At 44.4% G+C, this 24,189-nt stretch overlaps 2 protein-coding genes across 2 annotated transcripts; one reads left to right on the top strand and one right to left on the bottom strand.

Annotated features, from left to right (window-relative positions):
- Positions 1-5,391: 5,391 nt before the first annotated feature.
- Positions 5,392-11,557, bottom strand: LOC124691643 (choline/ethanolaminephosphotransferase 1-like). The gene is made up of 18 exons (XM_047224922.1): positions 11,351-11,557; positions 10,512-10,521; positions 10,376-10,426; positions 10,122-10,199; positions 9,675-9,750; positions 9,571-9,593; positions 9,391-9,491; positions 8,539-8,633; positions 8,323-8,391; positions 8,055-8,124; positions 7,418-7,481; positions 7,305-7,345; positions 7,083-7,167; positions 6,581-6,643; positions 6,419-6,477; positions 6,284-6,336; positions 5,874-5,946; positions 5,392-5,795 (listed from the first exon to the last, which is right to left on the bottom strand). Exons 1-18 carry the CDS (start codon positions 11,485-11,487, stop codon positions 5,774-5,776), a joined length of 1,170 nt encoding a protein of 389 aa, XP_047080878.1. The 5' UTR covers positions 11,488-11,557; the 3' UTR covers positions 5,392-5,773.
- Positions 11,558-13,871: 2,314 nt separating this feature from the next.
- LOC124686306 (pentatricopeptide repeat-containing protein At2g17670-like) lies at positions 13,872-15,322 on the top strand. The gene has a single exon (XM_047220276.1). It carries the CDS (start codon positions 13,872-13,874, stop codon positions 15,006-15,008), a length of 1,137 nt encoding a protein of 378 aa, XP_047076232.1. The 3' UTR covers positions 15,009-15,322.
- The last annotated feature ends 8,867 nt before the right edge of the window (positions 15,323-24,189 follow it).

The raw sequence follows: 24,189 nt of genomic DNA, 5'->3' as shown, positions 1-24,189 counted from the left end.
GATCTTATCCATGTGATGTTTTAGAGCTTGTGCGTATTCTCATGACAAGCTCTAGTTCATCAAGAATGGTTTTTGCTTGGGCAACTTGTTGTATTTTCGAGGTTGGAGGTTTTACCGGTATGTCTTTCTTAGATAGGTCAAACCTTTCATCATTTGTTTCTATACTACTTTGCTGGACTATGATGTTTCTATGCATATTGTTGTAGAGCTCGTTGTTGTGATTTCAACGAGCCCAAGATCATCGAAATCGGAGTCCGGATGCAAAAGTTCTTAAGGTTTTCGTATGGGTGTTTAAGCAAAAACGTTTGGTGAGGATGGTCCTGGCCGGAGCCTCCACCCTGCCCTGGCTGGAGCCTCCACCCAGCCCACGGCTGGAGCCTCCAGGCAAGGTACCGCTCGCGGTACCCAGCCCACGGCTGGAGCCTCCAGGTGAGGTACCGCCCGAGGTACCGAAAGTGGCCTGTGTGCCACAGATGGTTGCCAGGGGAGTTTGGAGCCCCGGCGGTACCTCAGCCGGTACCACGGCCGGAGGCTCCGGCCTCCCCTCCCAGCCCGCAGCTCACCACCTCCGCCGCCTCCTGCCAACACTGGCCGGTAGTACCGGCCCAACCTGGCCGGTACTACCGGTCCCTCCTTCCTCGCGCGCTGCAGCCCTCCAACGGGCGAAAAATTGTGCCTCCTTTTTAAGCCCCTCTCTCTCACCTTTTGCATTGCTTCTTCCTCCTCTCTCTCAAGCCTCTCTCCTCCATTGTTGTTGACATTTTGAAGCTTGAGATATCTCTCCCTTCCCATGATTCTTGCATCTATTTGAGAGAAAGATTGAGGGGATCTAGATCCACACTTTGACCAAACCAAATCATCTCTTTGTGAGTGAATCTTTGGGATCTAGATCTTGGAGAATTTTGTGTTCTCCTCTTTGTTCTTCCTCTCTTATTCCCCCAATAGCTTTTGTAGCTTTGTTGGAATTTGAGAGAGAAGGACTTGAGCATCTTTGTGGTGTTCTTGCCATTGCATTTGGTGCATCGGTTTGAGTTCTCCACGGTGATTCGTGGTGGTGAAAGCAGGAAGGTTGTTACTCTTGGGTTCTTGGAACCCTAGACGGATTCTACACCTTTGTGGTGATTTGTTGGGAGCCTCCGATTAAGTTGTGGATGTGTGCCCCAACCTTTGTGTAAGGCCCGGTTTCCGCCTCGAAGGAAATCCCTTAGTGGAACCGTGACCTAGGCCTTTGTGGCGAGGGTCACCGGAGATTTAGGTGAGGCGCCTTCGTGGCGTTCGGTGTGTGGTGTGAGTACCGCATCTTGGGGTGAGGCCTTTGTGGCGTTGGTGTGCATCGAGCAACCACACCTCAAGGTGAGCCTCTTGTGGCGTTCGGGAGCACTAAGCAACCGCACCTCTCCACCGGAGATTAGCACTCGCAAGAGTGTGAACTCCGGGATAAATCATCGTCTCCCGCGTGCCTCGGTTATCTCTATACCCGAGCTCTTTACTTATGCACTTTACCTTGTGATAGCTATCGTGCTTGAAGTTATATATATCTTGCTATCACATACTTGCTTGTATTGCTTAGCATAAGTTGTTGGTGCACATAGGTGAACCATTGCTTAGAATAAGTTGTTGGTGCACATAGGTGAATAATAGTATATAGGCTTTGGGCTTGACAAAGTAAACGCTAGTTTTATTCCACATTTGTTAAGCCCATCTCGTAAAAGTTTTAAATCGCCTATTCACCCCCCTCCCCCTCTAGGCGACATCCGTGTCCTTTCAATCGTACCAACGTCCTCCTCTTCCTCCATGTCTACTTCTCATCGGAGGCATAGTTGAACAAAACCATATACAAACACAATAATCTATATTACAAAGTACTTCTATATTGCAACAACATTTTTTTATAAAAGAATAAAAAATGAGACATTACCTTTGATACATTTTCTAAAATATCTTGCATGCGCCCGAGGCAAAAATCCGCCGTCGGTGGATGGGCGGTCGCGGCATGGTTGAGACTTCGGCGATGACTGTGGAGGGCGGCTTCTCCTCCATTGCAGCAACTTGGAGGACGGCGGTAGTCGCTGAATCGGGTCGCGGTCATGCGGTGGTTACCTTTCTCCATTGCGGACAACAACGCTCACGGGAGAGGGAAGGGGAACCTCCATAGCCAGCAAGAGGGGGGATAGAGGCAAGACGGAGGTCCTCAATCGATCATTGGTCACATGGCGAGCCGAAATCTACCGGTCGTCGCGTGTTGTGTCTAACGATTCAGATCGGTGGCGGGGGCAGGTGCGGCCATGCGGAGCGGTGGAGGAGGGGTGGGCGGGGCGATGGAACCGGGCGACGCCGATTGAAGGTCCTGCGGCTCGATTTGGTCGTCGGCGGCGGTTTATTAGCAGTAGGTGGATGACGCGCGGCGGGAAGGGAAATGAAGGCTCACGTGGTGGTAGCCTCAATTTGTTTGTTTTGCATCACCTCAGATGTGATGTATGTTTATATCACATGGGGTAAAATATAAATCAACAACAAAGAAAAATCAACTCATATAAAAAAATGCGACTTGCCTAGATGGTAAATTGGTGTGTACTGAGAGAGAGCGGGCGCTAGCACTCGAACTCACGATCTCGCGGGTAGCACAGGTACCAGCACCCGGCAACCATCCGGGCTATGCCTCGGTTCACAAATCAACTCATATAACTATACATCACCTGTTGGAGACTATTTGTTTTGGCCAATTATGATGTAAATGTTAGTTTTTGCATCATACTCCCACTGTCCCACATGCCACAGCACAACAAAGGGAGCTTTCCATATCATCTTTTTTTTTGAGGGAACATCATCTTGTTTGGGAATGGCCGAAACTGCCCAAGAAAATGGAAGTTGTCTGGAAGAGGATTTCAAAAAAGAAAAAAGAAAACTGGCAGGGGAACTTCGTACCCAATCTATTCGACTTTGCCCAAACATTGGCGAGCCAATTTTTTGATGAAACCCATGCTGCCATGGGTACCACATCTGGGATTGGTACTTCGGCAATTACTTCTCTTCCCAAAATAAAACCACATTGCAAGTCGAATATAAGGGGATATCATCTTTCTTACGCCTTGCTCCAATCCAGGTTCTGAACTTCGATGCTGCAACGCTATGCCTCAGCCAGCTGCCTGAACGTGATCGGACCGACGAACCGCGCCGGACCGTCGTAGAACGCCCGGCCGGCCAACCTCGAAGTTGCCTGGGTAGGGTGCAGCAGGTCCCAGAACAAAAACTTGCTACGGTCACTACAATAGCTGGAGCTGGGAGTGCACCCTTCCTCGGCGTTCAACCTGCCACCACCACAGCACGCACTCTTCACCTCTGTAAACCCTGCAGGCAACAGAATGATCGGTCGTTACAATAGCTGGAGCTGGGACTGGGAGTGCGCCCTTCCTCGGTGCTCAAGTTTCACTTCAGAATGCTTTGGCAAAGTTGTCGTAATTTACCTGCAGAATGTGGGTCTTCGATCAGGCTGGAGACCAGCTCGTAGGAGCTGCCGATGGAGTAGTTCATGTCCTGCATCTTGGAGCCGAGGTCGCCGAATAGGTCCCGGATGCCGTCGTTGAGCTTGGATGCCAGCCGGTTCAGCGGCTCGAGGCATTCCCCGGTCGGGTTCTGGCTCCTCCAGTATGGGCAGCACCCGATCATCGGCACGTTGATCACCGCGAACTTCCTTGCCCCTATATTGTACAATGTCTGCACAATCATGTAGAGTTGGTAGTTAAGAGTATAACTACAAAGGAGGTTGAATGTTCTGTCAATTGGTCAGATATTCAGTTCTCTTACTTTGACATGGCTATCATAAGTGGACACCACGGCTTCGCAGAACTGCTGGAGCGCGGTGGAGTCCGGTGACGTGTTCTGCGAGAAGAAGTCGAAAGCGTCGTTGGCGCCCGCACTGATGAGGAAGATGGACTTAGATAGCAGGGCCGACGCTCTTTCGGCGTTCAGTCTGGCTGCCATCTGATCTTTGAGATCCGAGAAGTACTCGATCTGCTTCGTCATGTTGATCGTAGCTCCCTGGTGTGATCATCATTTGCAAAATGGTTGTCAGTGGTGCTGCGACTGGCTGAGGGTGTCAAGTGTAGTACTAGTACCGGTTTTAAATCAAGAAGGCAAAAATTCTCTAGATTTGGAATTATGGTTCATGAAATTAAGAGCTGGAGGTACCTAAGTAGTTATCACTTTGGTTGAGGATGTGAGGATTATTCTCAACTTTAGTTAGTAAAATCATCTGCGCCACCAAAAAGTTCATCTGGTGATCATTGAAAAGTATATAGAATACAATTTAAATGTGCTTGGAGTCAGTGTGTAGCTTAAATTGAAATTTATGTCTCCAGAAACAAAATTTGCATTCTGAACATGTTTTACATTGAGAACATATGCCCATAAACAAGTGCCAGAAATGTTATATCAGATACTTGTACGTACCGTGGAGTCAAGAACACCGGAGCCTCCAGAAGCAAAGTTGGCTCCTCTAATGGAGGCAGCAACACCCATGGTCTTCTTCGTCGTGTTGCTCATCTCCTCACCGCCGCCACTACTGTTGGCGACGATGAGAGCAAGGTATGCGGGTGGGCTCCTGCTGAAACCCATGTCGGCAGCTACAAATCTCATTGTTGATCAGACAGACTCGCAATATAATTTGATGGCACTGTATTGAAGCGGGTGATCAGTAGGCTCGCTCACCCAAGAAGTCGACACCGATGAGGCCATTGCTGAACCTGCCCCTCAGCTCGCCAGAGGGGAGGTCGATGCCGTTGTGAGGGAAGTCTGCCCTTGCGCTGCTCCCTGGCAAGTAGTTGTTGTTCCCCACATCAGCAGTGGAGTCGCCAAACACAAAGATTGCCGGAACCTTCATCCCTGAGGCAGCGGTGCTCGCCACGACCGCAAGCAGCAACCACAACCAGACTGCCGTAATAGCTCGCCGCAGCATGGTCATGGCCAATTTCAACGACCACCCAAAGAAGAAACTAGTGAAATTTGCTTAGCCAATCATGGCAATTTATTCGGATGAAGAATGAAATGGAATCTGGCATGCTCCAGCTAAGCTGAATGCTTGGTACTGCACATTCTCCATTACAGTTACTTGCTCCATTAAAACTGTACTCAGATAACTACCACAAGGCCAAAGGAAAAGCAAGCCATAATTGTCTAGAATTCTAGCTGCCCATCTTGGGACCCTTTTTTCTGTAGTTTGAAGCACTGTACTGAAAAAAAAAACATAGAACTGTCTCAAAAGGTATCAGCCCAGAATTCATTGTTGCGAACTGATATGTACAATCATAGTCCATTCTGTCCACCAAATTAGAAATAAACTGCTGCTGATGATACATCCATCTGTAAGAACATGCATTAGGTGCATTGGATAGAAAAAAAAAGGTGAAAATAAAGTGCATAAATAACGTTCAATTTTCAACAACACTAACTGCATCTCAGTTGATGATACAATGTTGTAAGTTACAAAGGCATCATCTGCCAATCAGCTCAACGTTTCCCCAAAAAGTTTTCGCTGAGCATCTGCTCTACACAAGATACAACAAAATTTTGCCAACTGATTCATATACATTGTTTTCTCATCGGCACAAATTCTCAGTGCTGATGTACATTTCAGGGACAGTGTCCCTGTAAGGACAGATGGGGGCAGTGTCCCCGTAATAACAGATGCAAATATGAATCGGACATCATCATCTGTGTAACGAAGATAAGTGGTGTGTTTTGCTTGTTTGGCAGAGACCATGTGCACTGGTCAGAGCTATGCCTTTTTCCTGGTGATTCTGTTGCCATACAGAAATCATGTCAGAACAATCAATGCAAGAAAGTGGAAAAGAAGTGCATAGTGACGATTAACAAACCTGAAGCAATGAATCCCAAGTGCGTTGGTGATCTCATGAATAACAGATGTAGCAAAATGCATGTACAGTGCCACTGTCAAATTGATCAAAGCAATGATCGATTAAAGATACATTAAGCAAGGTAAGATATGCTACTTGCCTATAACCAACTACAGCGTATGATGACAGACGATTATTACTGTATCCATGTCTCATGATTCTTTTTTGATATGTGAAATTTTTAAAATGAAGCACGAAGAAGTACAATGAAATGACCAATACAGCTAATGTCTGACCCAACACATGACAAAATTAGCAGCTTCAAACATTAGAAATAAATACAACGTTTGAGCAAGACTAAACAATTATACATCTAGTCCTTTGAACACCGTTCACAGAAGAGATAATGTGTTCTGAAAATAAGGCAATACCTGTATATAGGCAGTACATCAGGAGAACGAGCTGCTCATCAACAAGGGGGTTTCTGCAACAATCAATGATCATACAATCAGATGTCACAAAAATATTACTACATGGCATAATATAAAAGGTTCTGAAGCTCAAACCCGTCATCAAGTCGGGCAGTCAGCGCATTTACAATTGCAAACGGGAAGTATGCTAGGGACTGCAAAAGGGAGGCACAGTTTTTAAATATAATAAAGTATAAACATACTAGCATTGGCTCGGTTAAGAATGGTGCAGAAGAAACCAGGTCATTAGGCAAGTACCATGCACATTCCTGTCTTAAGACCTTTGGGTTCATCACACAAGTGAGCCAGAATCATTCTCCCCTGTGCAGAATATAAGCACATACTCAGTAATGTTTATACAGTTACAAGAAAAACATTGGACTAGAACACAGTTGTGCCTCCTGATTCCCTGAATTAGACCAGTGTATACAGCTTGTTTTGGGCATACCAAACCAGTAAGAGCACAATGATAAGAGTGTAAACTAGTCCGGTTAACAGTTACTTATTTACACCTACCCACAGCGTGAATCTCCAACTCGAAAATGAAATATCGTCTTAACGTGCAGGTACTAAGAGACCAATCGAATAAACTTTGGATAAGGAGTCAAAGCAAGAGCATAATTACAACAAGGCATGACAGTGACCAGAGTATCAGGCAAGATGACAAATTAGTTCTGAACACGAAACTTATTAAAGGGCAACAACACCAAAACACAGATCAGCAAGATGTTTTAACAAACATACTAGCAGAAGGGCTTACCACAAGAAAGCCAAACGCGAAACCAGTTCCAATAATTAGCAGATGTGGTTGAGTTCTCATGATATCTGAAGGAGACACATAGGACCTGCATATTAATGCAATATACTTCAGAAAATGATGTACCAGATGTATTTTTCTGGGAGTCACCTTCAATTGTCGAACTAATTATTTTTTAAGAGTAACAAGCATGTACAAAGAACGTAGAAGGGTTAACAAACATACCATACGAGAGCTCCAGCCATGAGCAAACCAAAAGGAAAGAGCTGGTAAAAGTGAAGGTCAGAAAACCGCATAAAGAAAAGAAAATCACAATATGACAATGAATTTAGAATTACCATTGCTAGTGCCAGTAGCATGCTTCCTTTTCTTGCTGCGACAACTTTGTAAACATTTTGAGTACTGTAGGTACCAACATTAAGTTAGTGGAGCTTGATTTAATTTGGAATATTTGATCAGTTCTGAATCGAACAAGTGGTGTGTTTCAACCACATAATGGTTTATCAGCTCGCATAGATTTGCCTCACTCGCCACCCAAAATCAATGTAAGAGCATATAACCAAGATAAACATCCAAAAAAATAAGAGTGGTCTATGAACACCAGAATTATTTCAACTGGGGCATTGGAGTTATTCTATCCAGAATCAAAATAGCTACCATTATGGACAACACAGTATCAACAATGAAACTTCGACCAGTACTCACTATTGAACAACATTTATAAATCTGAGAAATTTGTACATTGTCAAAGTACTCTTCAAAAAAACTTACACATGATTTTTGAGTATCAAATCTAAATATTTTTGGAAATACTGGCAATCGAAATTTAGAAGTGTATAACACAATAACTTGTAGGAAACCGGAAGGAGTACGTACTAGACTAAGTGGTGTTTCAGATCTATTGAGCAAAAGTCACATATCAGCTAAAACAGGAAATATGACACAATATTGCACAAAACGACAAATAGAACTTACTTTGATCCCACCGTCGGGATTACAGCAAAAGCAATCATTAGGAACAGCACGATGACATATAGTGGGATTTCTGGAAAAGAAGTAATGGACAATAAACTTTAGCATTTGTCACTGTCCAACTCAAAGTTGCAGTTTTTAGTTTTCAAAGAGCATTAACAGCAAAAGTTTCACTGGCAACAGATGAAATGGTTGGGCTCAATTTAGGTAATTTACTGATACATGGTTATCATAAATAAAAATAGAATTGTAAGCTTCATACTCTACATACCAGGAACAAGAGGCACCCAATTTAGGAGGGGGGCTGATTTCCGGAAATCTTGTGCCCACCATTCAGCTCCTATGAAAGGAAAGATGTGCAATTACTATCAGTATAGCCATATAGCTTGATATGCACGGTACATTAGCAGAAGAAAACTATAAAGATTGACAAGCTCGACATGGATTTTGATTAGTGTTGAGGTTGATAAGTTAAGTCAAATGGTACCTGTGAAAAAGGTGAAAATATGACACACGTAGATCAACATAAGGCCTTCAGTTGGCCCATTGACTATGGGAAGAACAAGTGTGTTTGTAAAATAGCTGCAGACAGAACAATTATGTGTGATGAAAATATGATACTCAAAATCAACACAGCAAAAGTCTGCCAAGGTCTCATCAGTATAGGTATATTTATACTAATACTCCTCCATCCCGAAAAGGATGTCGCGATTTGTCTAAATTCGGATGTATCTAGACACGATTTAGTGTATAGATAATCCAAATTTAGACAAATCTATGACATCCTTGTCTAATTTTGGATGTATCTAGACACAATTTAATGTATAGATACATCCAAATTTAGACAAATCTACAACATCCTTTTCAGGATGGAGGGAGTACAAAGCATAAACCATGAATAGAACAAAGTATGTAGGTTTCAAACTAAACAAGTGATTCTATGCTCTTGTGGAAACTAAATTGTACAAATCTCAATAGAGTAGTGCACATCAAACCATCAATTTGATCCATTATTGTGTCTTCAGTGAGAGCATTAACGCATTTCCCACATAAAGAAGCACATGAACACATGACAGTATAGCTGGTATGGGGTAAGGTGCATGAAGTTCTAAGAACCATTTGGAAACAAAAGTATGGCACATGCACTGCGAAACATGCTCAGCATTTCAAAACTAGAAAGCATCCAAAGAGACTTGGTATCATAACTTCACAAGGGCGACATTATCCAATAAAAAAATAGGACCTGCTTGGTAATAGATGTAGAAGAGTATAGAGAAGTACTTGCTCTCAGGATAGTTAGATGTTGTAAGCATACGAGTGAAAGAACTAATGAACTTACTGTTCCCAGGTTGCGAAGTAGAAGGGGACGGCCGAAATCACCCAAAACCAGAAGGTAGCTTTTCCACACATTGCTGTGCTTCCAAAAGCCAGGGACTCAAACTAATAGATAGACTAATCAGTTCACAAGAATTTGAGTATCTTTGCATCTGTAACAAAGAAAGTTTAGGAATAGCCTTACAGCACATGCAAGCGCATCGCATCCTGTTCAGGATAAAAGCTTGTTAGTGTCACATGGCTTCCCCAAAACAGAGTTCAGCTAGCTAAATTTGCAATGGAGATTACCATGATCAAAAAGTTCGCCTAAAGGACTTGATGAGTTTGTTCGCCTTGCTTGTTTACCATCCACAGCATCAAAAGTCTGCATCCGCATTACAACGTGTATATTACAGTTCTAAAGCTGGCAGTGACTGGAAACTATTACATGGGAGAATCATAAGAAAATCACGAAATAAGAATATTTGAGACTAAAAGGAAACCAGTTCATACATTGAGAATACGACTAGGAACCTTATCATGCATGAAATTAATAGTAAGCCCTTCGTAGCATAGGTCATAAATAATATTGCCAGAAGTGCATATTAAATTATTAATGACTATGACTATAAGGGCATTAGTTGAATGCCACACTGTATCTGTTCTATAAAAAAAAACTCATACTTATTTATGCTGGAAAGGGAGACCATCATGATAAAATACTGGATTGTTAGCTGAGCATATAAAGGTGGATACCTGGTAAAGGAAAAGAAGGATTCCATGCGCAAGATGAACCCATCTAGGGGGTGCTGTATCAAGATGAGGTGAATACAGCTGCGATAAAATGGAAACAAAAAAATTCAAAAACTTGTTAGAATATCACTGCAGACAAAAAAAAAAGTCATAAACTTGTGACAAAATGGAGATAGAAATATGTCATAAGTTAGCTAGAATAAGAAGAACAAACCCTCATATACAGGTCTCTAACATTACTGAGGAATCATACTTACAAAGCCAAGGAAGGCCGATGTCAGTAGAAACATGAAACCAGTCAGCGTAATCTGGGGAAAAAGAATACGCAGTGTTTTAGCAGGCCTTAAAACAAAATAGTGTAGCTTATGGTAACAGCATTTATAGAACTCTCACCATGTTTGGTCTGCAGATGATTTCGGCAAAGAAAACAAGAGAAAGAAAGTTAGTCTTCAACCCCGTCACATTTGAACGGAGAACTCAAGTCAAAAGAAAAATAGGTAAATATGAAATTACTTTTATTAAGTAACCAAGCTATAATTTACAGTTCTGGCAATTGATTACAGACAGTAAATGATGATATCAGCAAGCAAAATGTGTCATCACCCACTACTCTGAAAAAACATGGTTCACTCCCATCTACAGGAATTGAAAAAATATATCCACTCTGAAAAACCAGTAAGGTAGCTTCAGCATGACAGGACATCCTTAAACAACTCCTATCTGGCATGTCCACGAAGACGAGTAACCAATCCAGTATTATACTAGAGAGAGAATAGATGCAAAGCAAGCTTTCCGCACCGCCTCACGAGCTGCTCCACTAACCTAACCTCACCAAAAGCAGGCTCTTTAACGGTGCCTGCAGCCCCTGCAAAGATGTTCCCCAAGCTAAAGACGATTCCTCTCCGGATGCTACATGCTTACAGTATAGTATAGTAAAGCAGAGGGCGGCGCATTCCAAATCTCGCGCACGCAATGGGGGCGGAAGCAGTGGGTCAGTCTAACGGATCGAAGCAGACCGCTCAAAATGCAAGAAAAATAAAATCTTTTGCGGCTGGTCGAACGAAGGCAATCCCACGAGCATATCGAGTCTGGCTGGGGAAGATGCTGGCATTACTGCCTCATTGAGCTTGTCATAAGGTATCAGATCAAACGAGCGCGCTCGTGGAGAACAAATACAGAGCGAGAAATCAGGCGGGGGGTATGCAAGCGAGGGAGGGAGGGAGGGTGCTTACGGGAACCATAGCGGGAAGATGTGGACGAATCGCGACCAGAAGGGCTGGAGGATGTACTTGGCGACGATGGAGTGGTCGACGCCGCTGTACTTGTACCGGCGCAGCGTCGCCACGCCGTGGCTCCCGACGTAGCCCATCTCTCGCCGCCAAATCCGAAACCCAGGACGGAGGAGGGAGGAGAGGGGGCGGGAAGGAATGGGAGAGGCGGAGGTGGGAGGGGAGAAGGGCGGTGGTGGAGGAATTTATGCAGGATCTGGCTGTCAATGGTGGTGGCCGCCGGTTCGTGTGGGTGGTGATAGGTAGACGAGGAGGGAGGGAATCTGGCTGGGACGAGCGAGAGGGAAGGCCGGCACCTTTTGCGATTCGGCCCTTGTATTTTTTTTAGGTTAATGCAAAACTCATGTTCAAATTGCTACACCCATTCCTCGAGGTTAACGCTCAAGCGCATCCAATCCAATGCTGGCTTGTATCGTTTGGAATGATGACTTTTGCTCATCAACTTGTAGCTACCAGGTATTCCGAAGATTTTATCAAGCAGCATCTTCAAGAAGAGGGTGTCGTTGCTGCACGGATTAGGTTGGCTTTAGGGTTTTTCTCGATACGTAAAGTATAGTGAACAAGAATTTCTGTGACGCCCTCCAAAAAGAAATGTATAACAATTGTTCTAAAAGGGCCATGAGATACCTATAACATGTGGCAAATTTATGAGTATAAATTTTTGAACAAGTATAACAATTCTTCTAGTTTTTTATAAAATGATATCATACCATTAAATTGTATTTATGCTAGCAAGACGAAACTGCCTGGTAGATGACACTGTCGGCCCTTATAGGAATGAATAAGACGTAACATAATATTTATGTCATCGATTTCTGCAAATACCTCTCTCCCAACATATCAAATCATTATATCATTGAGCCAATCACCAAATATGCACCATCTTTCCCCGCAATAAACTCTAACCAATCATAATCGGTATACCATGCATCTAGAAATGTCTGCCAATCTGGGCTCGTGCCTCTCAACAAATACAATCTTTCCATATCATCTCTAATTCTTGGAGTACCATAGTCATCGATTAGTCTTCGAGTACCATGATAGGCAATCACATTAGCAAGATTAAATATTCCAGGAACACAAGCTTCATGAGTTTCCTACAACGTGAATTAAGATACTGAAATTAAATTCGAACAAATGAGGATAAAAATACGAGATCAATCAATAATAAAAGAGAAAAGGGGAGGATTTTGGCATTCTCCGATGTCCGTTTGAGTTTTGCAGATGCGCCAGCACCAGCGCCATCTCCTGCTGCCCCCACGCCCCTAGGCCTTGAACTCAAACCTAATCCATGCTTCTTCCTTTCTAGTGTCCATCTCAGCCTAGGCCTCAACCTCCGTCGCTGCAGACGGGGTTTTTTTCGAGACCTAGAACTCCGCCTCGGGGAGCTAGGGGTTGGGTCGATAGATACAATGGTCGACGACCCAACCCAACTTTTATCTCTCCCTCACGTTACGATTGAATTGTTGGTTCCTAGGATGGCAACAAAAGCTTTGAGTGTTTTCTCTAATGGCGTTTTCCATTCGCACCGCCATGTCCTCTTAATGGTGTTTGGTGAGCGGGTGACTGGCCCTCCTCGCCCCTGGTGGGGCCACCACTCTCCGTATCAAATTAACCGAAGATTATTTAACTTTGTTCTAGGTCAAAAATATTTAAGTTGACTAGAAATATAGGAAAATATATTAATATTTATAACATTATATATATATATATATTACGAGTGATATTCTTTTGATGAATTTATGAAACTAAATTTGTGTTGTGTTCTTGATTACGAGTTCTAAAAATGATTTGCTATGCACATGGTTCTGATTAAGATATACTTTTATGTAAAAACAAAATATTTTTTGTTTGCCATATATTTTGTAGTGTATCTGAGTATCTCGTGTCAAAAAAATGTATTAACAAAACCCTCAAATACAGGATAGAAAGAATATATTGTGACCTGGTGCAAGAAAGTTGTTGGTCGTTGAAGCCATTTATCATGCCAAAGAACATGTCTCTCTCCAAGCAGCAAATCGTACCACATGACACAAGCCTTTCCACGGAGCATCGCCCTCAAATTTGAAAAGTAGCAACGACAGACGTGACCATACACGACGCCCATCTCGAGGTGTCGGATGGCTTGACATCATTGTACGACCTAAGGCCAGATTTCAAATTTGCAGAAATGTAGAGGGTGGCAATGGGAAAAGCGACGACCCCATTAATTTCCGCGTCCTTGTCGTCGTGCCTGCGGATTGACCGTCCACATGGGCCAGCCTTTCCATTTCTGCCCAAAATTGCCGGACCGGGTGAGCTAGCCCATTAACAAGCCCACCAGAAGCCCGTGTAACTTATAACTGGGCCCAGTTACCGGACAGCCCAACTAACACCTCGCAAACGTATTGCCGTTCCCATTCCGATTCTTCGCCTCTCCCCGTTGCCCCGCTCTTCTCCGCCGCCGCCGCCGCCGTCGCCGAGGATGGGGAAGGTGCAGCACGCCATGCGCGCCGCCAAGCTCCCCCGTCACGCCCTCGTCCCGAAGCCCACCACCGCACCGCCTCCTCCTCCCCCACCACACGGTCCTCGTCCCGCCAACACGAAGCCTTCCCACGGCAAGCCGCCCCGGAGAACCCCCAGGGACGCCTCCGACCCCACGACGGCGCTGGCCCCAGTCGGCTCCGCGCCACCGCCATCCGGGAAGCGGCGGCCCATCACCACGCCCGCCGAGCTCTCGGCCGCCATCCGCGCCACGGTGGACAACGACGTGGACGCGGCCGCCTCGCTCGCGCTCAAGGCGGCGCCCACCATCCCGCTCCCGGCGCAGTCCCTCGCGCTCCTCCTCCGCCGCCTCGCCCTCCACCGCTCCGTCGCCGCGGCGCGGGACCTCCTCGCCTCCCTCCCCTACTCCGCCGCCTCCCCCGCGCCGCGCCCGGCGCTGCTGGCCCTCGCCGACGCCTGCTGCCGCCGCGGCGACCCGCGCGAGATCGGGCAGCTCCTCCCGGTCCTCGCCGACCACGGCGTCCGCGCGGACGCGCACGTCTACAACGCGCTCATGAAGGCCCACTGCGCCGCCGCCGACCCCGAGGGCGTCCTCGGGGTGCTCCGCCGGATGAAGGACGACGGCGTGGACCCCGACCTCGTCACCTACAACACCCTCGTGTACGGCCTCGCGCGCGCCGGCCTGGTCGCCAAGGCCAGGACCTACCTCGACGCCATGGCCGCCGCGGGGCACTTCCCGGACGTCGTCACCTACACCTCGCTCATGAACGGGATGTGCGTCAAGGGCGACGCCCTCGGCGCGCTCAGGCTGCTCGAGGAAATGAGGGCCAAGGGGTGCGAGCCCAACAGCCGGACCTACAACACGCTCCTCATGGGGCTCTGCAAGAACAGGAAGCTCGACAAGGCCGTCGAGGTGTACCGGTCCATGGTCGGTGCCAGCATGAAGCTTGACCCGCCGGCGTATGCGACGTTCATCAGGGCGTTGTGTCGCGCTGGGAGGGTTCCAGATGCATACGAGGTGTTTGATTATGGGATGGAGAGCAAGAGCTTTCCAGAGGTAACCGCTTACACTGAGCTCGAGAGCTCGCTCAAGTGGCTGCGCAAGATGAAGGAGTAGAATGGCTGAAGGCGCGGAGAATGAAGGCTGTAAGCCATTGTCTTCTGTTGCTTGCTGGTACTTGCTTCAGACTTGATCCTCTGGATTGCATTGCCTGCCTTTGTTCGTTTTCCTACAGTGAACTGAGCAAAAGCATTTAAACTACTGCTATACTATGTTTTTTATCAGAGTGATGTATTTTATCAATCAATCAGAATGTAAGATGAAATTTCCAAAAAACAGAACTGTACCTGTCTCCTGGAAGAAAAGTACATACATCTTACTCATGTATCAAACTTTGGTACCATGATGTAGTAGTGCCTTGGTGTAAACATGATAGGCAAGATTGTCATATGCATTACAAGTGAGGAATTGGTTATAATCTGTTTGTTAAACTGTTTGAATTAGCTTGTATACTGAATGTACATGGAGCATAATGGTTGTAGCCTATAGAGATGGGGCTCTTCTACGTCCTGATAAGAAAACAGATTGATTTATCGTGCCCCGGTACCATTGGAGTCGATGTAGGATTGATATCCATGGTTTCTAGTTTTCTCCTGTAGGAGTGTTATCCATGGAGTTACTGTAGATTGATATATCTTTGGTTACTTTCACCATGACCTGAAGTTCTTAACTATGATCTTCTCAGAAAGACCCGTAAGACCAAGGTCGAAGAATTGAGGCTGTAAGCCGTTTGTCTTCTGTTTCCCTGGTACTTGCTTCAGACTGGTTTCACTGAATTGCATTACCTAGCTAATTTTTTGCTACAGTGAATTAAGCAAGTGCATTTGAAACTACTCAAATGTTTGTACTGAGTGATGTATTTCATATATCAAATCACATGTAAGTCGAAATTACCTAAAAGGTTGATTATACCATGTGTTCTCCAAGAATATGTCAAGACATCTTACTCATATATCAAACTTTGTTAGCTTGAGCCTTGATGTAGTGCCTTGGTGTAAAATAACATGAGAGGAAAGATTGCCATTCACAAGTGAGTAATCTATAATATCTATAAAGTTCATCCCCACTATAAATCATTTAATGTTTGCAAGCTGAAACCTGGTGTAGCCACATCACCCCAATTTTTCTCATCCGTTGGATTTCAAATACATGGTCCTAATTATCAAGAGTCACCTGGTCACTACTTTTTTCATAGATTGTCGCGAGTAGTATTATTTTTAGCAGCAGAGTTAGCATTAAGAGATGCTGTCGTTTGACTTCCCATTCCACTTCGTCTTCTGACTCCCTGTCGCTTCCTCTTCCGCCCCTTGCATTTAATCACGGAAGCTAGCCATTCATTCTCCTCTTCTTTCTACCGCAGCTCAGCATCGTAGGCCTCCTTCACTGTCTCAGCCACCGTTCATGCACCACCTCTAGGTGCCACCACACAAGCCGTTTGGCTACCCATTGTTACAAACACATCAACGCCTTCTTGATTATCCTCAGTTGCAGTATTCCATTTGAGCACTCAGAACTAATCAGATTTGATGGTGGAATTGATAGCGCAAGCACTCAGGCACCCATGCTCCATTGGGGGCAGAATCAGTCCCATATGGATCATCGCCACATCCCACACCCGCAGATATTTTCTGAATTTATGATTTGATCGGATTGCGGTTTTTCTCCTTACTACCGAAGGAAGTCTCCTCCTACTATGGTTTGTCTGGTAAAAAATAATATTGGATATTCATGCACCTTGCGTCCCTGTTATCATAGATATGTCAAAGATATCAAGGCATACCTCTTTGAGAAATGATCATATAAGGTGCATCACTGTTGCCAGACTGTTGAAGATCTGCAATGCAAGGAAAATTCTTTTTATCAGGGGGACGCCTGCAAGGCTGTTGCGCTTTCATGTACTATTTGGCGAGTTATTATACTCCATTTGACATTAGCCGAACAAAAAATAACTGGCTAAGGTATCTCTTCAGCCACTCAAATACGTTTTGTTATTGCAACTTCATGCCATCACACTTATTTTACATTTGCTCTTCTAACAGTGCTACAAAACATTACTGTACAGCTGAAACCATGCTTTCATGATTAGTGTACTGATCGATGCTATTATAATTGTTCCTTTTGCATGAAAGACTTTTGATGGATGCTACGGTTCCATCCCTACGCACAAATATTGCACGTAATTTCATTTTTAGCTGGTATATCACTCACACTCATTTTCCAAGACAAATCAAATTAGGTTTACAGTCTAGATTATTTACGTTCCTCTTTTCCAAGAATATCTAACAATGGATTCAAGGCTCTCATCTTTTCATATATTCACTTTGTAGGAGAATTGCACTTTTTGGACTCCCACACATCATATGAAGTTCACATGGTTGCTCTGAAATTATAAAATAATCTTTGGTACACAGATAACAATTCTTGGTACATTTATTTTCAAACAATTAACATACTGCTATGTTGGCAGCAATTTCTCTTGACCATGACCCTTTTTAAATATTCAAATCATTTTTTACATTGCTTAATTCATATGCTTTACAATGGAGAGGCTGAGAGCTCTACCATTGAGCTAGACGACTCCTTTGATGATACCAGCATGTGCTTTGTGCGACGTATCCAGGAGTCTGAGGTTAAGGAGGCGTTAAGGAGAATGAAAGGCGGCAAGGCGATGGGTCCCGATGGTATCCCCATCGAGGCGTGGAGAGGCCTTGGGGACGTAGCGATAGTATGGCTAACTAAGCTTTTCAACCTCATTTTTCGATCAAACAAGATGCCCGAAGAATGGAGGCGGAGTATTTTAGTACCAATCTTCAAGAACAAGGGGGATGTTCAAAGTTGTACTAATTACCGTGGAATCAAGCCGATGAGCCATACTATGAAGCTATGGGAGAGAGTCATTGAGCACCGCTTAAGAAGGTTGACAAGCGTGACCAAAAACCAATTTGGTTTCATGCACGGGAGGTCTACCATGGAAGCCATCTTCTTGGTACGACAGACTGATGGAGAGATATAGGGAGCAAAAGAAGGACCTTCATATGGTGTTCATTGATTTGGAGAAGGCCTATGATAAGATACCTCGGAATGTCATGTGGTGGGCCTTGGAGAAACACAAAGTCCCAATAAAGTACATTACCCTCATCAAGGATATGTATGATAATGTTGTGACAAGTGTTCGAACAAGCGATGGCGACATTGATGACTTTCCAATTAGAATAGGGCTACACCAAGGGTCAGCTTTGAGCCCTTATCTTTTTGATTTGGTGATGGATGAGGTCACAAGGGATATACAAGGAGACATCCCATGGTGTATGCTCTTTGCGGATGATGTGGTGCTAGTCGATGATAGCCGAACGGGGTTTAATAGAAAGTTAGAGTTGTGGAGGCGAACTCTCGAATCGAAAGGTTTTAGGCTTAGTAGAACTAAAACTGAATACATGAGGTGCGGTTTCGAGTTCTACTAGGCACGAGGAGGGAGAGGTTAGCCTTGATGGGCGGGTGGTATCGGAGAGAGACACTTTTCGATATTTGGGGTCCATGTTGCGGAAGGATGGCGATATCGATGAAGATGTGGGCCACCGAATCAAGGCTGGTTGGATGAAGTGGCGCCAAGCTTCTGGCGTACTCTGTGACAAGAGAGTGCCACAAAAGCTAAAAGGCAGGTTTTATAGGACAGCTATCCGACCTGCGATGTTGTATGGCGCAGAGTGTTGGCCAACGAAGATACGACATATCCAACGGTTAAGTGTAGCAGAGATGCGCATGTTGAGATGGATATGTGGCCACACAAGAATGGATCGGGTACGGAATGACGATATATGGGAGAGAGTTGGGGTAGCACCGATTGAAGAGAAGCTGGTCCAACATCGTCTCGGATGGTTTGGGCATATCCAACGGAGGCCTCCGGAAGCGCCGGTGCATAGCGGACGGATAAAGCGTGATGAGAATGTTAAGAGGGGTCGTGGTAGACCAAACTTGACATGGGAGGAGTCCGTTAAGAGAGACCTGAAGGTTTGGAATATCGACAAAGATTTAGCCATGGATAGGGGTGCGTGGAAGTTAGCTATCCACGTTCCGGAACCATGACTTGGTTTCGAGATCTTATGGGTTTCAACTCTAGCCTACCCCAACTTGTTTGGGACTGAAAGGCTTGGTTGTTGTTGTTGTTGTTGTTGTTGTTAATTCATATGCTTCCATAGTTTTTTCAGGGTATATATGTGTGACTGCATCTATGCAAAACTCCTACACATTATGTGAAGTTCACATGGTTGTTCTAAAATTATACAATAAGCTTTGGTACACAGATAACGATTCTTGATACCTTTATTTAAAACAATTAACCTATTGCTATGTTGACAGCAATTTCTCTTGACCATGACATTCTTTTTAAATATTCAATTCAGTTTTTTAGCATGCTTAATTCATAGGTTTCCATAGTTTTTTCAGGGTATATAAGTGTGGCTGCATCTAAGCGAATATGGTGGAAGTATTTCCGATTATTTTTGCATCAAGGTATATATCAGTATGTTCTAATGATTGCATCAACAAACAAAAAAATCTATCCAGGAGGAGAGTAAGATTTCCATGCAGAATTTATGCTCCTTTTGCATATAGGAAAACAATCTTTTATTCCCACCGCAACACTCGGGGTATCAACTAGTTATTTATTTGTTAGTTGAACTGGTTGAATTAGCTTGTACATTGAATATACATGGAGAATAACATTGTAGAGTATAGAGACGTGGCTTCTATGTGCTGGTAAAAAAAAACTAATTTCTAGTGTCACTATGAACATGAATGAAAATGATTCTCCTGAACCTTCAGCAAGTGTTCCAAGAGTTGGACCATTGCGAGACATTGTAGGATTGATATCCATTCTTTCTTGTGTTCCCTGCTAACAATCTATCGGTGGTTACTTCCACCATGACCTTAACTATGATCTTCCCAAAGAAAAAATCTAAGAACGTCATCCCAGCTAGACTTTGTTTTAGAATTGCATTTTGCTCTTGCAGGGAGTTTATCCCATCTGAAACTACCTGCAGTGTACGACTGTACTGCTATTTTTTCCTCAGTAAGCAGGGAGCTCTTGCTTGGCCATTCTGGTAGGCAGTGACCCTGAAGATTACATGAGATAAACAATGCGACCTGATTATCTGTAGTTGTAACTTGTAAGACAACTGGAGAAGCATCTTGTTTGCGCTGCAAGTTCCGGAGCATCTTGAAGAAATAGCGACAGGTTCATCCCACATTTTTATGTTGCATACATGCATGACTTGTGAGCTAGTGGACAGCAGTAACATCTAAAATTTGCTGGAATTCTGTGCCGGTCTCAAACATTTAGCTAACTCAGTTTGTCTTCCCCGTCTACAGATTGCAGATAACCATTTTACAGATTGGCGTGATTTAAACCGTTGTTCATCCGTACTGCACGCACGCTTTGGAGCGGCCAAGTCTTGTGATGCAGCACGAGATCTCTTTGGCAGCATTGGTTTGGACTTTGGAAGGGGTCTCGTGCCACAGGAAAGAAAGAACACACTGGACTGGGCTGAGCTATTGATCCCTGGTGGTTCAGATTTTATGTACCTATATATCTGAATAGACCACCAACTGAGATCTCCATTTCCGAAACGACTCAGGAAGAGGACGCCAGTTATGGAATTGAGCAGAGGTTTTGTGGAAACAGAATAAATCATTAATTTTTTTTTTGGTATGTGAAAGATTGCTGTTTTAACCGGCATCTCTTGTCAAACAATCTGCTTGTTTGTTGTTATGGCATCTCCAGCAGCTGGTTTTGTTGCTGTTTTAACCGGCATCTCTTGTCAAACAATCTGCTTGTTTGTTGTTATGGCATCTCCAGCAGCTCTACGCGAACAGCGTGCATATTTCATCATTATCTACACTACTTAAAAAGAACGAAGGTATTCCCTATTCTCCCCACCTTCGTCTGTTCGTCGTCCTTGTTCGTTCGCCCCGCACGCGCAGCTAACTGGGCCAAGCCCAACTAAACCCCGAGTTCGGGACCTGCTGCACCGTCCTCGACCTGCCCTTGACCAGATCCTCTCACCGCCATCGCCCTGGTCTAGGCCCCGCCGCTACACTGGATCGATCCTGCAAGAGAAGACGTGCTTCCCCTCATCTCTATCTTCCCTTTCCGTCTGCCCTCCTTGGCCGGCGGTGGCCATGGACATGGGTCTCATCGCAGAGCTTGAGACGGGATCCGCCCATGATGCTTCGTCCATCGCCACCTCCAGGGCAAACCCTGACCCCCCCCACCCCCACGTCCACGTCCACCAGATCCACCCCGGGGAGGGCAAACCGCGATTGGAAGGGCCATCTCCTCTCCCCTGCACCTCCCCCCGTACGGGTCACCATGGAGCTGGGCAACACAATAGGTCGACATGTCTGCCTCCATAGCGCTGCCCAGACTGTCGGTTCCCCTGGATGACCGCCTCCTCCCCGAGCATCTGCAGCTGCTTGCTGGTCTTCTCCATGGGATGCAGCGCCGGCTTGGGAAAAGGAGCTATATGAACAGGTCAAGGTGATTATTCTATGTTAATCATACTTGTCAATTTAACACATGAGTGCATTCTCAAAATTGGTGTGTTGTTACTTCAGAAGGTGGGCCTCTCTAATTTTGCCTGCCCATCAGATCTCATGATGTCTACCTGAAGTATCCGGCTTGACTAATTTGATTAAGGTAATATGATTCTCAATTATATGATGCTCTATTTTGTGCAATACTGCAATCTAATCCCGCTTGGTGGGGTTGGCTGGAGCTGACAAGATTTGCTTATGCTTACAATTTACTGCCATTTGAGGGTTGTGAGATGAATTTGGATGCCACTGGTAGCTGGAGAACTGCATGTTACCGAACATCCATAGTGTGGTAGTCTGTAGTTCTCTCGTGTCTTTTATCCATAGATCTACAGCAAGATATGCATGCCGGCTCTCTGTGCCACCGCGACGTGTCCACCATCCACATCGACGACTATGACAGTGAGCGCCTCTTTTCCTGCTGGTGTTGTCACCACATGCTCAACTTTCTGGCATTCCAGGTCAGGTTTGCTTGCAGTGTTTCATTTTGTAGACCAAGGTTCGCTTTGATTGATGTTAGTTGGAGTTGGGAGAATCTGTTCATGCTTATATTTTTTTGCCTGGCTGTTACAGGCTTCTAGCGGTTTGAATGTGTTAGACGGCGAATAGTAAGGTTTCAGCTGGAGCGCTTGCCAATTGGATCATTCCCACACCACCATTATGAATTTATCTGGAGCAGTGGTGCTTCATCGTTCAATAGTTCAAACTATTATGTAGACACTCAGGTTTCTACACTGGCAAATACGAGTAAAATATTACAATTTATCTGGAGCAGTGGTGCTTCATCGTTCAATAGTTCAAACTATTATGAATAATCCTCTTTACAATTTTCTTTCAGTTCTACAAATAATTTATATAACAACACTGGCAAATAGGAGTAAAATATTTTTTATCTGGTAGGCCAAACAAAAAAGATAGGATTATACATGTTCAAAGCCAATTTCAGTGACCAAGTGCCATGTACTCCTCAAGTGACATTGTGACATTAACTTTTTTCCTTCAATCTCCAATACTAGAAAGTTTTGGGTGCTACTTCATTAGAATTTTGCCTGATGGATTAAACTGAGATGCAATCAAAGGAGCAAATATATATTTGCTCTGATGACCTTCAATTTCATCAAATTTTCTAAAACAATTTTGTTTAGATTTGTGATTTGTTATAGCTTAAGTAATATGCAACTTGCCGGAAGACAGTGTAAATAAAGGCTGGAAAAGTTAGTTCTGCGGTAATGTACTTTCTTGGGTTTCCCATGTATTGTTTTCAGCAAAATAACTCGGCGAGTTCACAGAAGTTCCTCTCTTTTTGTTCTCGGAGTGATTATGGTTTTCTCTACAAGCTATACTATAGAGATAGTGTGCGGTGAATTTTTCTCTGCTGAAAAGGAGAAGCTGAAAACTGTGAAGGCAAAGATATGTGCCCCAAATTTCTCTGCTGAAAAGGACAAGCTATACTATAGAGATAGTCAAAACGAGCTGAGCTGTCTAATCTTGAGTCAGAGTATCCGGAAGTATGTGCTCCATTTTCTCTTCATTTATGTTCTATCAGGTTTTTTCTTTGCATAGTTTGAAGAGTTCTTGTAAGCTGGAGGTCCCCAGCAAGAAAAGGGATGATGTAAAACACTATGCTTTGTGGTACAGCGTCAATATTTCACTCTAAGAATTCCACTGCTATAAAAAAGAAGTCATCTAATATAATGTCTGCAAGTCGGACTAAATCAAATTAAATATAGGCCCACTAATCCCAGTATGAAGCCGTACCCGGAAGGTGGCTACTACTCTGAGACCTTCTGCGACTCATCAGTCTCCCTCACCACCGATTAGCTCCTGCCTTAGTGTATGTGCATATGCCCGATATCTTACGTTTTCAGTGCTCGCTTTTCCTATCTCGAGCTTCTGAAGTTGACTTTTTCCGACCTCGTTGGATAGGAACTACCTGCTTGTGCTCTTTCTTTCAGAATGATGATATGTACAGTATACACAAACTGGTAGAGTAGCCTATTATGGACAGTGGGAATTCAGAATGATAGTATAATGTGCCGTATAATGTATAATCTGTGGTGCGATGCGCCTATTGGACCGAATTCTATCGGGGTTGTGTCAAGTTAGCGTGTACGTGCCCAACATTGTCTATGCATCAGGAAGTGTGCAGAAACCAGGGGTGGGATTGGGGCCTGACCAGACATAATTCATATGCTTTGCTTATTAGATATAGTATTGCTAAGTTTATACTGCTGTTACATCCATCTAGCACTGAATCTTGTATAATGTGTCATGTCTGCTATGCCACTAGCTGGTTTTATGTTTGGAAGATTTCATTATTGTACTTCCTCCGCTTCCTCTGGAACATTATATTTACCATGCTTCCAGAAAATTAAAATGGTCGACTTTTCGAAGCCAGTGGGATGGGTTCACATATCATTATCTGGCACTGATACCCGGTATGCATTTTGTACCTTAACCATATATGAGTCCTTCGACACCTTTATTTTCCTTCATCTGGCATTGAAAATTTGGAAGGTAGCTCACATTACGCTATACTATGCATTTATGTTTTGGAATTTCCAAAATAGTTATATTCCAGTTTGACATTCCATGTTTGATAACTAAATTTTCAACGCACTTCCTGTGTGCTCCACGGCCTGCATAA

Source organism: Lolium rigidum, chromosome 2 (genome assembly GCF_022539505.1).
Source record: "Lolium rigidum isolate FL_2022 chromosome 2, APGP_CSIRO_Lrig_0.1, whole genome shotgun sequence".
Lineage (NCBI taxonomy): Eukaryota > Viridiplantae > Streptophyta > Magnoliopsida > Poales > Poaceae > Lolium > Lolium rigidum.
The sequence above is the reverse complement of the archived record's forward strand: the minus strand, read 5'-3'. Positions and strand labels throughout refer to the sequence as shown.

Coding starts and splice junctions, on each gene's coding strand:
- LOC124691643 (XM_047224922.1), bottom strand. CDS start 11,487: ATGGGCTACGTCGGGAGCCACGGCGTGGCGACGCTGCGCCGGTACAAG. Junction 7,482..8,054: donor ATCCCGACGGTGGGATCAAA/GTAAGTTCTATT, acceptor TGGTACCTACAG/TACTCAAAATGTTTACAAAG. Junction 5,947..6,283: donor GATGTACTGCCTATATACAG/GTATTGCCTTAT, acceptor TCAATTTGACAG/TGGCACTGTACATGCATTTT.
- LOC124686306 (XM_047220276.1), top strand. CDS start 13,872: ATGGGGAAGGTGCAGCACGCCATGCGCGCCGCCAAGCTCCCCCGTCAC.